Below are 13,250 nucleotides of genomic sequence, written 5' to 3' on the forward strand. Positions count from 1 at the left end.
ATATAGCCACACCTGTTTTTACTCCCATAAATGTTCCATATGAACCTTGCCAACACACAATCAGTTGGATGATACCACCACTAAACTGCCTAACTCCCACTCAATTTAAGATGAGCGTCACTTCCTCAGGAAGGTTTATCAAGTTTAATGCATCTAATTTCACTACTCTTTTTCAACTGCATGCCACTTGCACTTTTCCTCATTTTTGCCCAATTTTCATAATGACCTGCACATTTTGGGGGCATTTATAAAGTATACATTCTAAAAACCTTCTGCTGTGGCAGTTATATCAGAGTCCTCAGGACACTGGTTGCCTCTGTGTGTGTGCGCGCTGCAACTGTTATTCCTAAATCTCACAATTTTTCTTTCTTTGCACTTATCCTGGTTTGAATTTGGACGAAAGGCCTGGTTTGAATTTGGACAAAAGGGTAAGATTAGATACCATAGGAATTGTTTGGCTCTGATGTCACAGACTGAAGCAGGACTACACTTGAAGCCTTTACAAAGGAATTAAGGGTGGAGGGCAAGAGATGAGGGAGAGGTGGAAAGGAAGCACTCCTAACAGGAATGACAAACTTTTTTGCCACTAATCACTGCAGATATCTCCATGCAAACCTCCCTGGTACAAAAAATAAGAAGGTAGCAATAATGTAAACATCTTTATCAATGTCTTCTATTTAAAAACAGTGATCAAAAAGCAAATGCCAGTCTTGGCCTTCTCTTAGAAACAAATGATTCTGAGGTGATAGAACAGAGGAAACACAACATTCCAATTTTCTAAAATGAAGTATGAAGGGTGCTGGCTGCTGCAGAGTAAGGGAGAAGGTTATACACAGTTCATTTAAAGTTTAGAATATGACCCCTTGTCCTATCTTACTATAGTCGTATAGATAATATTTTTTAAGTGCTTCAACCCTTCTTTTATTCTTTTAAGGGTAATTCAGCGTGTGTGGACATGTGTATGTGTGTATTGAGTATATGGAAGGTTTTTCACTGTGCATTTCTGTGACTTTGGCCGTAATTTTTAAGCACTAATTATGTTGCTGTTACTAAGCTGGTGTAGGAATACACTGCCCCAAATTTGCTCTTTTTGAGAGCAGCAAATAATTAGCTGAAATTAAGAAGGGGTAGGAGGACCAGGGAAAGGTGATCTAAATTACATAACATTAGCATAAGTCACGCAATATTGATGGTATGCACATGTTAAAGTACATATATATGTAACATCTCAGAGTCAAGGAATAAGTCTTTAGTAGGTTCCAAAAAAACACTAGCTTTCCTATGTAGAAAAGACAATTACTATGCATAATTCTAAAAGTTACCATATCAAATACATGGCTCTTTTTGTAAAGCATCACAGTAATCTGAAAAAGAATTATTCATATTTTTCAAATAAACACAAAATAAACCAATTAATTCTGAATAAGTAGTAACAACTTTATTTTAACTCAATGTGCTGAAATGCAAAAAATATTTTCAGCAACAAGATACAAAAAGTATGTATCTCATCATTGACATCAGCTGATTCAAAATGAGGCTGAAAAGTTCAAAATGTCTTTATACATTTGAATCTTGAAAATCATTTTCCCCCAGAACTGATTTTTAAATAATTTCAGCAGAATTTTATTTTCAGAAATGGGACTCACTTAAGTTATATCTTCATTCTAAAAAACTGAATGCAAAAATTAACTGGGTTACAGTATACAAGGATAAACCCTTAACAACAGAAAAAGATTTAAATACAAGAACTCTTTTTCAAACGTAAAGTCCACATACTGCAAACAGAAGACACAGCGTGGTGATTTCACTCCTAGTGAAGAAGAAGTCTCGCATGGTAGGCACTCAATATTTGTTCAACTGGACCTAAAATTTACATCATTCCATTTAACACTTAAATAAACTAGAGCTCATAATCTGTATAAAAGAGGTTTGCAAAATACTCTTATGTGTGTTGAAAGTGCTGTCTTTATAATCTGAAAAACACTAAAACCCAACCACCCACGTTGTTTTGCAAGAGTACATTGAATATTTTCATTTTATCCATCAAAGAGCATGAACATCCAACTCAGAATAATTCACCTCTTCAAGTAGACTTGGCTTTGAGAAAAGCTTGAGTTGGATTTTAACAAAACAACTTACCAAAGTCCCTAGTGTTCTATTTTAGTAACACTGGGTAGCATCTATGATCCACAATTTTATAAACAATTCTGCTTAGGTTTTAAATTTATGAACAAAACAAATGGGTAAATAAATTAGTAACTATACTTTTGGCAATTTAAGCTCTAACTTAGGTCTCGTTTTAAAATAAACCAATAATGTTCATGACAACTTTTTAAGAGATCTTTGTTAATATTTTAAAGCTTAATTTTAAAATTGATGTCCTTAAAAGGCACTGTTTTCACATTTCATCATGCAGTAAATTGGTCACATTTTTGCGAATTATAATTTCCTCTCAATTGTCCCCTCAAATGAAGCACATTTAAATGGAATACATTTCAACTAACCTAAACTTTCAACATTTAACTGAGTCCTATTTTCAGAAATTCACTCTTTTGAACATACCACACACAAGTCCAAGCAAATACAAGTACATGTACACACACGCGCGCGCACGCAGGCACACACACATGCCCAAATGACCACGGAATACATGCAAGAATCTCCAATTACTATTTCAAGACAATGACACATGAGTATTCAAGGAGGTAACAATGGCAGGCCATAATGTTATGGCACCTTCATATTTGTGCTCCAAATACCGATACACATTAATATTAAAAAATGAAAAAGGCACAAATACAGTGTTTCTGTATCTCAATCTAAAGAACAGTTCTCCAATGGTTACTTTTATAATATGGAACATTTAAGACCAGTTACTACTTTTCTAAGAAAAAGCTCTGTTTAGGTGACAAAACGGAAACAGGAGCAGGCTTTAGTTCAAAAGGCAACACTGCTCAGGACAAAATCTGTGCCTACCGAAACAATGTCTGTAGTTTAAAAATGAAAAAAAAAAAGGCTATTAGAGCACTCACGTCAGAATATGTTAACAGTTTTGTATCATTGTCTCAAGAACCTACAATACCAAAAATATACATAATAAATAAAAAAAATAAATCAACTACCATATGATTCTGTTAGTATAATGGTAGGAATTATATTATCTGAAAAGTGGACATTTCTACAAATGTGGATATTCTTACAGCACAGTGTTGGACGTTTTTGGTACAAAATGTGCTACCAAACTAAAAAAAAAATCTTTATATTAAAACCCTTCAGATTTGCAATAAGCACTAAAGTAAGTATGTAAGTAAGGGTAAGCTGAAATGTTCATTACAATAGGTGTTATTACTGAAGTCACTATGGTTAGAAATGTAGATCCAAGCAGTGAATTAATTCAGAATGCGCCTGTGTGCATCTGACATAAATGAATACACCGGTATTTTTTTAATATATGACAACAAAATTCTAGGGCCTGAGGGATGAATTTTTGTTTTCTTCTAAGACCCTGGCAAAATCTCAAATTCTTAAAGTGTATGTGTATGTGTGTGTGGTTTCTTTTTTAAATTGCACATTGTAAATTTAAAGGGCTCAATCTTATGGTGAAGTTAAGGAAGTGAATTTCTGCTCCCTATAATACTCTTACATAGGATGGAATCCATTCATACGTAAGAATCTTTCTTCTATCCGAAGGGAGTCTTCCAATTTCAAACTTAGGTTAACACAACAAAGACTCAAGCTACACAGGAAGAAATGAAGATATCTGAAAATATGATCTTTTTGAACACCAGTTTGATGTGGATAACAAATGATTATTTGACAGTGTTTGTTCAATGTAAATATGAATCACTCTTGGTATATTAGGATTGCTGCAGTAAATACCTAACAGACAGATAACAAAAATAAAATCTATTTTAAAACTTCACGCTTCATCTTTTTCCTTTTGTCCTAAATTCAAAAACTAAATAAACAAATTATACAAATTTTAATCTGGAGAATAAAGTTATATATGTAAATATATAGGTATACGCATTTTTTTTTCCAGTGAAAAAAATTTTTCCCTTGTGGTCAAATGTAAATCTTGCCTAAGAAGCATAGTGCCACTGTCACAGGAAATCAGATGCAGTGACTTGACACTGATTGCTCCTGCTTCACCAGGACAATGCACCAGAGCAGACTTCCGCTGTAAACAGAGCTATCAAACACTGAAGATGTGTATGTGTTTAAAGCTAAAATTCATTTATAATAAAGAACTGGCCTGTGAAAAGCAGTTTATAAATAGTTTATCCTGTTCACATTATGCAGAATTTCACTATCATCCACAATGTTGGTACAGTAACTGAGACAGAAAGGAGAAAGCTAGGGAGGAAAAAAGGTTTCAGAGTGTAGCCTGACATATTTCTAAGGGTTCTCTCCTTTCGTCTGCAAATAATAGCAGGTTCATTGCTTTTAGAAGGAGAGTAGGCTGTCCAGGATTCATTTACTGTCAGGTGCCTTCTCCAAAGAGTGATAAACAGGCGTGAATTCAATAATGAATATCTGGAAGTCAAACCAATTTAACTATAATGGAGAATACCTTCCTTATCTATTATCACAAACATCCCAGTTGCCTCCATCTGTCTTAAAAATTCTTTCAAAAGTTAAGACAATTAATTATACCTTATCAATTCTCTCAAAAGCAAAAAAAAAAGTACCATTCAGTATAAAAAAGTTACACATTAAAAGTGCATATATATCTTCTTAATTGGCCCACTCATTAAATTTACATTTGGTCATCCTTACTTTTAACATGTACAGAATTCTTCATATAAATGTAGGTCACTATAAATTAAAAAGAAAATTAATTCAGCACAAAACATGCTTTCTTATTGAAATCTTAACCTCAATCAGTTCTCAATCATTGTAAACTTGGATAAACTCACAAAGAAACACAAGCAAAGGTTTGTTATGCTTCTCTTAGTTTGTTGGACAGATAACATACAAACACCACAAATTTCACTAAAAATCTGGGCCAACTCATTGCATATTTGCCCCCTGAAATGCAAAATAAATTAGAATTGAAGCAGTGTATTGCCATAACTTACCTTGAAGGTAAGCAGGTTCTCCTGTATTTACAGAACTGGAGACATTACCAGTAATCTCCAATACAAGTGCTCTTCTAAGGAAAACCTAGTTTTAAACTTTGAGATAGCATAGGACAAACCCTATAATATTCATTTGCCTTTCTCAAACTAATGGAAGATCCTTTTGAAACTTATTATCTTCAGTTATCAATATTACTGCATTATGGAGCTAGTGCAATCCTGCATAGCCTTGGTCACAATGACAAGGCACAATAAAAAAATTAAAGTATATATATGAACAAGAGAAGTCACTGAAGATAATTTAAGGCCTTGAAGTGAATTAGAGTAGAATCAGTCTAATTTAAAGCTGAAGAATAAACCATAAATTATCCACCTGAAATTCAAGCAATATGCTTTTTCAGCTTCTGTTCTGTGGACAAGACAACAGAAACAACTCCTGCTTATGGTTTGTGTATTAGAATCCTTCTGGACCTGGAGGAGTGAAAGTCAATCCCATTTTTCTACAGTTCATGGAAGATTTCAAGACTGTTTTAGCCGTTTTCGTGGAATACCGAACTGCGGACACTGTGCAGATGCTAGTGCTCGGAAGGCTTCTGCTACCAAATGTGGGTGAGACTGAATCATGGACTTCCACCCAGATGTTTCCATTATGTCTGCTGCTTGGCTGAAAAATAAAATTAAGAGATGTTTACTAAAGAGTACTTTTCAAAATGCATTGCTGCACTGTCAAATTTTTTTTTTTTAATGTACAGATTTCAACATGTTCTGGACCATTTTGTCTGCCTCTCTATGTATTCAAACCATTTGAATTCATTAAAATATCATCTTTACCTTACTGGTATTTTCTTTTGTAGCTGAAACTATTCAATTTTTCTGGAAATTCTACTCTTGGAAGTGTGTGACACTTGTTTGCATAGTTCTACTCCCACTGTTACCACTTGTATACCCGCTCTTTCAAGAGCTCTTTTCCCTGGCTCTTACCTGCAGGTTTTCTCTAGAGTTCCAAGTTTTGCCCTCGACTCTTCTCCCTTAACATTCTTTAGTCATCTTATCTCATCCACCATTCACAATTTTAACTATCATATTCAGTGATGATAAATAATGATTTGCTAAGTCCTAGGCCTCCCCACAAAGGTTGTTCCCAACCACTTGTTCTCTTTACTTGGATGTGCCTGGAGACCCATAAATTTGGGACTGTCGGAAAGGAACTCAACACGTTTCTCCCAAGGCCCAAATTCTTCCTCTCTCATTTCCAATCAGCTAATGCTTCCACCATCACCGAGTGATTCAAGTCAGAAACCTGGGAGTCACCCTAGATGCCATCCTTTCCAATCAGTCATCAAAGCCCTATTTTAATTCCCAAAGGTATCCTGAATCCCTAGTTAAGGCCCACATCATCTCACATTTGAATTATTACGGGAGTCCCCTGATTTGTCTTCTACTCTCCTATCTTGCTCCTCTCAAACCAGCTTCCATGCTGCCTTAGTAACATAAACACTAACATGAACACATCCTCTTCTACTCTTCTCCATTGCCAGTACACAAGTTCTTCAGAAAGAGAAATGAAGTTTCCTAGTTCTTCCCCCTAGCTTTCTACCTCCCACTTCCATGCTCTGGCACTTTGTATAATAATACTGAACTGTTTATTGTACCTGATGTACAACATGCTCTGAGTAAATACAATTACCCAAGCAACAAATCTAGTTATCCTTCCTTGTCTCCTGTCTTCTCTCCTTTGTACCTACCCTCCACCCAAATAATATCCAAGTATTACAGATTGTCCATTCAAAATATTATATCCTTTTATTTCCCTCTGGCCGCACTGTCGCCAGTCAAGTCTAATTTTGCCCTCATCTTTTGCCTGAAATACTCCAATAACTTTCCAACTGGCCTACCTATATATAACCTTGCTCCTCAGCTACCACCACCAACTCAACCTCCCCATGACCATGCATGTGGAGAGACTGCTAAAAACACACACCTGATCATATCCTACTCTAGGTTAAAACCTTTTACTGTATGCCCGTTCCTGTTCGAATAATGTCTAAAAGGCCTTCCGTGATCTGATCTTTGCCTTCTTCCTCCAGCTTCTCATGCCCCACCCTCCATACTGTTCTTTCTTATCACCAAAACTTTGCACACCTGAATGTCTTTTTCGGGATATACTTTCCCACCTCTTCACTCTTCTTCATCAGGTCTTTATTTATACAATAATTTTTCAAAAGGGCTTTCTCTGACCCCTAGATTAGGTTCGGTCCCTTTGTTATATGCTCAGATGGGTATGCTCTACATTACCTATTATTACACTTAACTTCAACTACTTGTTTAATTCTTATACATCTCCTGCTAAAACATGAACTCCATGAAGGCAGGGGAAACATCTGTCATATTCACCATTATATTCTTTGTACTAAGTAAGCACAGTGCCCTGGGAATTTACTGGATAATAAACATAAATATCTATCAAACGATTGATCAACTATTGCTTCATGTGTCTATACTTTGATTCAAGCTATGCTGTCTGCAATGTTTGTTATTTCCTTCTTAGTCTGCTAATTCCTATTCCTGTTTTAAGACAAGGCTCAGTTATCTTCATCCCTAAACCTCCAGCCTTAGTCAAGTGTCCTGCACATACCCTTCTTTATCACATTACTTACCATATTATAATAAAATGATATATTCATGGATGTGCTCCTGTCATTAGATCAATTTATCAAGGACAGGATTTTTCCCCATAATTGTTTTTATATGAAGGACCCCAGCATGGTGCTTGAGACACAATAGATGCTACACAAATGTTTGCTTCACTAAATAGCAGCTAATAACAATTTTTTAAAAAATTTGCCTAACATCCAATTACCAGTGTGTCGTCATGTTTATAATTTCAACTCGTTTAGAATCACACAGATACTTCTTAATTTACCTGACATTTTCATTTATTTAATTCAACAAATAGCTATTGAAGGTCTCTACGTACAACACAGCTTCTACACGGGATATAAAATAAGCTTATATTTTTTGACATTGAAAAAGCTATACAAGGCAAAATATTTTCTTAACAGAATGAAACTAGAGCTTGAAAGTGGCAAAGTACAAAGAATCACAATACAGTCATTTGATTTTTTCTAGGATCACATACCATGATAATGTATTATCACACACTGACCAATATATAGAATAACCAATATCTTAAAAATAGCCACTAATTTTTACTTTCATAAAACAGAATTCACAAACTGTTAAGAATTCAGTTAACCAACTTCAAATCTATCAAAACAGATGAAAGCAAGGGGCCATAAATCAAACATTCATTTTCTTGTCTCTAACGCTGTCTTTTTTTACTTTCTTGTATCAACTTTTGATAAATTGCAAAAATGGAGTTTAAGGGTTTACAGGCAAAAACTAATCAAAAGCAGATGCAAATTCTTCAACCTCCTGACTCCTGATACTGAATAATTGCAAAGAGTAAAAATGTCACTCTAAAAATGAGTGAAGGGCTTCCCTGGTGGCGCGGTGGTTAAGAATCCGCCTGCCAACGCAGGAGACATGGGTTCAAGCCCTTGTCTGGGAAGATCCCACATGCCGCGGAGCAACTAAGCCCGTGCACCACAACTACTGAGCCTGCGCTCTAGAGACCGCGAGCCACAACTACTGAAGCCAGCGCGCCTAGAGCCCATGCTCCACGACAAGAGAAGCCACTGCAATGAGAAGCCCGCACACCCCAACGAAGAGTAGCCCCCGCTCGCTGCAACTAAAGAAAGCCCGTGTGCAGCAACAGCAACAAAGACCCAACTCAGCCATAAATAAATAATAAATAAATAAATAAAATGAGTGAAGAAGAAAAAAGAAGGGAATAATAAGTTCTAATAATTACATCATATTCTGAACATCCAGGCTTAGAAAGATGTCACAACTACCCTGCTCATTATAATCTACCAGGGAAAGGAAAGATCAAATTGCTACTATTTCTGGAATGGTAGGCAGTTAGCCTAATATAGCATGTGATGCAAGTTATCTGGCTACCTTAAGAAGCAGTGGGTTAGCATTCAAATGTCAAGTGTCTAGGCAAATCTGGAGGGTACATTTCCTCATAGGATAAAATAAATATTTCCCACATTTTTAGAAATGCTTTCTGAAGGGGCAAGGGCAGGATCTCTAGCAACTGAAATACCTGGACTCAGCTATATACTACATGAACATACGTGCTTAAGACATTAGAGTGTCCATCCCAGTTCACATTAGAAGCTGATCTACAATGGAGCATAGCCTCAAGAATCCACTACGTAGTCAAATTACTATTTTTTAAACTGGCAGTTTGCTTCATATAACTAATATCTGGATTCATACTTATTGTAGATGAACAAAAGGCTATGCAAACACTTAATTTCATGTATGCAGATCAACTTTAAGTCAGAAACTGATGTCATCTTACTTGCTGTTCCAGTTTTTCCCATCTTTACACCCAAGCTGTCGAAGTACACTGCACCTGCATTGAAGATTTAAACACACTTAAGAAAAGGGCCGGTGAAAAATTGTTGAAGGTGTCATGTCCACTGAAATACAAGCATAGCTTACCTATTAATAAAGTCTATGGCTTGTGCTTTCAACTGTTCCGCACTGTGCAAATCTGCAAGGACAAGGGTATCAGCAACATTTTCTACTGAGAGGTTACTACACAAAGCTTCTTCACACATGACCTTCAGCCGTTCCAGTGCATACTATCCAAAAGGAAAACATAACATTAAACATTTACTCAAACTAGCAAGTTTTTAAATACACGATATTTGTAACTTAGAAAATGAAGTTTAAGCCCATTACACGTTGAACTGAGGGTACTTTAAAAGTCTTTAAATTACTTTAAAGAAAGTATGAATTAATGCATTCAAGAGAAAGACTAATTTTTCTTAAGAAATTTCTATTTGCGTAAGTGCAAGATACAGGATATTTTTAAAATAGGGTTTTATTCTTTAAAAACCCCTTATTACTCAATACTCTTAATGAGTATATTTCTCTTTTCTACTATTTTAAACACCAGTCAGTACACGGCATGTTGTCACTACTTAATTCTGAAAAATGAGTTATAAAGCTAAACAAATCATATTCATAACCATTAAAAACTTAGTTATTAGTATATGTTATCAGAACATCCTTGGCAATTTATTGAGGTAAAATTGACATACAATAAATAGCACATATTTAAAGTGTATACTTTGATAAGTTTATACAGCCATATAGCCATCATTAAATCAAGACAGTGGACATATTCATTATTCACCAAAGTTTCCTTCTATCTCTCTGTAACCCTTCTTCCTCACCCCACCCCAGGCAACACCTCTGATATGTTTTCTACTGCTATAGTCTGCATTTTCTGAAGTCTTCTATAAATGGAATCAGACAATTGGCATTTGTTTTTGTCTGGCTTCCACGCATTATAATTATTTTGAGATTCATGCATGCTGTTGTCTATGTATCAACAGTTCTACGCTTTTTATTGCTCAATAGTATTCCACTGATCTATTGATGAACATTTGGGTGTTTCCAGTTTTTAGCCATTACAAATAAAGCTGCTATAAACATTCATATACAAGTCACTGTATGGGCATATGCTTTCTTTTCTCTTGAGTAGAAACCTATAAGTAAACTCGCTGAATAATATGGTAAGTGTAAAACTTTAAAAAAAATTGCCAAATGGTCTTTCAAAGTGGTTGTATCATTTTACATTCCGATTAGCAGTATATGAGAGTCCTAATTTTTCCATATCCTTGACCATACTTGGTATGGTCTTTGTAATTTTAGTTATTATAATATAGTTATAGAAGTAGCTCACAGTGGTTTTAATTTACACTACCCTAATGCGGTTGAGCATCTTTTGATATACTTGACTGACACTATTTTAGGAAGTGTCTGTTCAAATATTTTTATTTTTGGAAATAACTTTGTTTACTTATAATTGAGTTTTGAGAGGTCTTTATACAGTCTGAATACAAAAGTCCTTAATCATTTATATTCTGGACAAAAGTTGTTCATCATCAAAACAAAAAACAGAAACAAAACCCAAAGTTGTTCATCAGATATATGCTTTGCAAGTATGTTCTCCCAGTCTGTGGCTAGTCTTTATTTTCCTATGCCTTTTGAAGAAAAGACGTTTTAAATTTCATTGAAGTCCAATTTATCATTTTTCCTTTTATGTATTATGTTTTTGGTGTCATAGCTAAGAAGTCTTTGCCTAATGTAAGAAGTTTAAGATTTTTAGGTTTATAATCTATTTTGCGTTACTTTTTGTACATGACGTGAAGTTCGCATACAAAGTTTTTTCAGATGAGTTCAACCACAGTTCATCTTTTTGGACATAGGCTATCCAACTCCTATAGCACCATTTATTGAAAAGACTATCCTTTCTCCACTGAACTATCTTTGCACTTTTATCAAAAATTAAGTAGTCGTACATGTGAGTCTATTTCTGTACTCTATATTCTGCTTCAATGAGTTATTTGTCTATCTTGTCACCAATACAACGCTGTCTTAAATACTGAACCTTTATGACTCCTCCACTTTGATCTTCTTTTTCAAAGTTATCTGACTATTCTAGGTCCTTGCACTTGCATATAAATTTTTAAATCAGCATGTCAATTTGTCCCCTGCAAAAGCATGCTAGGATTTTGATAGTGACATGTTGGTTCTACTAATCAAAGGAGAATTGAAATTTTAACAATATTAAGATATCCAGTCCATGAACAAGATTTTTCTCCCCATTTATTGAGGTCTATCTTAATTTCTATTAGCAGTATATTATAATTTTCAGCATACAGGTCTTGAACATATTTTGTCAGATTTATGTCTACGTATTTCATATTTTTGATTCTATTATAATGGCATTTTTACATTTAAATTTTTATTGAGATAGTAATATACACTTGGCCCAGTTTCTCCCAATGGTAACATTTTTCAAAATGAGTATAATTATCACTATATATACATATACATACATACATACACACACACACTTACATACACACACACACAGACAGAAGTGGCATGGACATTAATCCTTTTGGAGAAAGCTCCCAAAGTGCTTTAGTGCTTTGAGGATTGAGAACTACTGGCTTTGAGATTTCCTGAAATTTTTGTAGTTTCCCTACCTTCAGGAAATCACCATTATAAAAGAACATTATAAAATTAACATTGTTTTTTTCTCTATACTCTTATATTAAAAAATAAATCTATGAATACAAGATTAAATTGGAAAAAAATACCCAATATTTTTTTCCTTTTTTAGACAAAGGTCATGCATTGTATCTTAACACTAAGAATATCTCAAAATTGCCATAGATTATATATGTTATTGTGTGTGTATTCTCATAAAACAGGGTAATGATACACTCAAAACTATTGAGTCTACAGTTAATCTGCCATTTCTGTAAATTGGCTCAAGATATTTTTATGTCTTATTGATTTAAAAAAATTTCATTTCTATATTATCCCACTGTGTGTTATTTCATAATACTCTCAAGAGCCATCCACAAACAGTATAAATTAGCTCAATATTTCAAGTTATTGTGGGTTCTCATTTGATGATAGTTTTCTAGATACATCAAGCTTGAGGACATTTTTCAGCTCTTTAAGACCTAATTACTTACTTTGTCTGCAGCTGCCAACAAGTTGTCAGCCATTTTGTCAAGATTTGGCGCCTTCCCTGTGTAAATGAATCTCATCATTTCTTTAAAAACCTCAGGGTCTACATCATTTATTTCCACTCGATTCTGGTATTGAAAACAACAAAAAAAAGTTATATTTCAAGAACACACACATACACAAATGAACCAAAGCAAAACTGACAGTAACTTAAAAGCCCCAAAGTGTATTTTAAAATTGAGGTAAGTAAATCTTCAGTAAGCTAAGTAAGCAGGCAAAGTGAAGCAGGCAGGTCTAAGACAAGTACACCAAGTCAAGCACTACCATGTAGGAATATAACCCCCAATTTCTCAGTTAAAAAGAGTTCAAACAGAAACAAAAAAATCTGTAAGGCCAAACTAACTACATCTGTATTCAGTTTCTGACCTCTATCTTAGAAGAAGATGGCTATTAACTTTTTTTGTTGTTGAAAAGAATTAGGTCATAATACAATGCCTAAGACCCAATAATCACTGGTTCTAGTCCCAGCTTTAAGCA

At 34.7% G+C, this 13,250-nt stretch overlaps 1 protein-coding gene across 8 annotated transcripts in view; it reads right to left on the reverse strand.

Annotated features, from left to right (window-relative positions):
- Positions 1-1,511: 1,511 nt before the first annotated feature.
- The window catches only part of SPOPL (speckle type BTB/POZ protein like), a 64,179-nt gene continuing 52,440 nt past the window's right edge, over positions 1,512-13,250 (reverse strand). For 4 of the 8 annotated variants that reach the window (XM_068545186.1, XM_068545187.1, XM_068545190.1 and 1 more), the window contains 4 exons: positions 12,719-12,841; positions 9,657-9,799; positions 9,514-9,567; positions 1,514-5,745 (listed from right to left, as the gene is read on the reverse strand). In XM_068545186.1, the coding sequence (XP_068401287.1) occupies positions 5,601-5,745; positions 9,514-9,567; positions 9,657-9,799; positions 12,719-12,841 (465 nt within the window). In that variant the 3' untranslated portion in view covers positions 1,514-5,600. Of the gene's footprint in view, positions 5,746-9,513; positions 9,568-9,656; positions 9,800-12,718; positions 12,842-13,250 lie in introns of all 8 variants that reach the window. The other 4 variants (XM_068545194.1, XM_068545192.1, XM_068545191.1 and 1 more) reach the window with 4 other exon arrangements.

The sequence above is a fragment of the Eschrichtius robustus genome, chromosome 5 (genome assembly GCF_028021215.1).
Source record: "Eschrichtius robustus isolate mEscRob2 chromosome 5, mEscRob2.pri, whole genome shotgun sequence".
NCBI lineage: Eukaryota > Metazoa > Chordata > Mammalia > Artiodactyla > Eschrichtiidae > Eschrichtius > Eschrichtius robustus.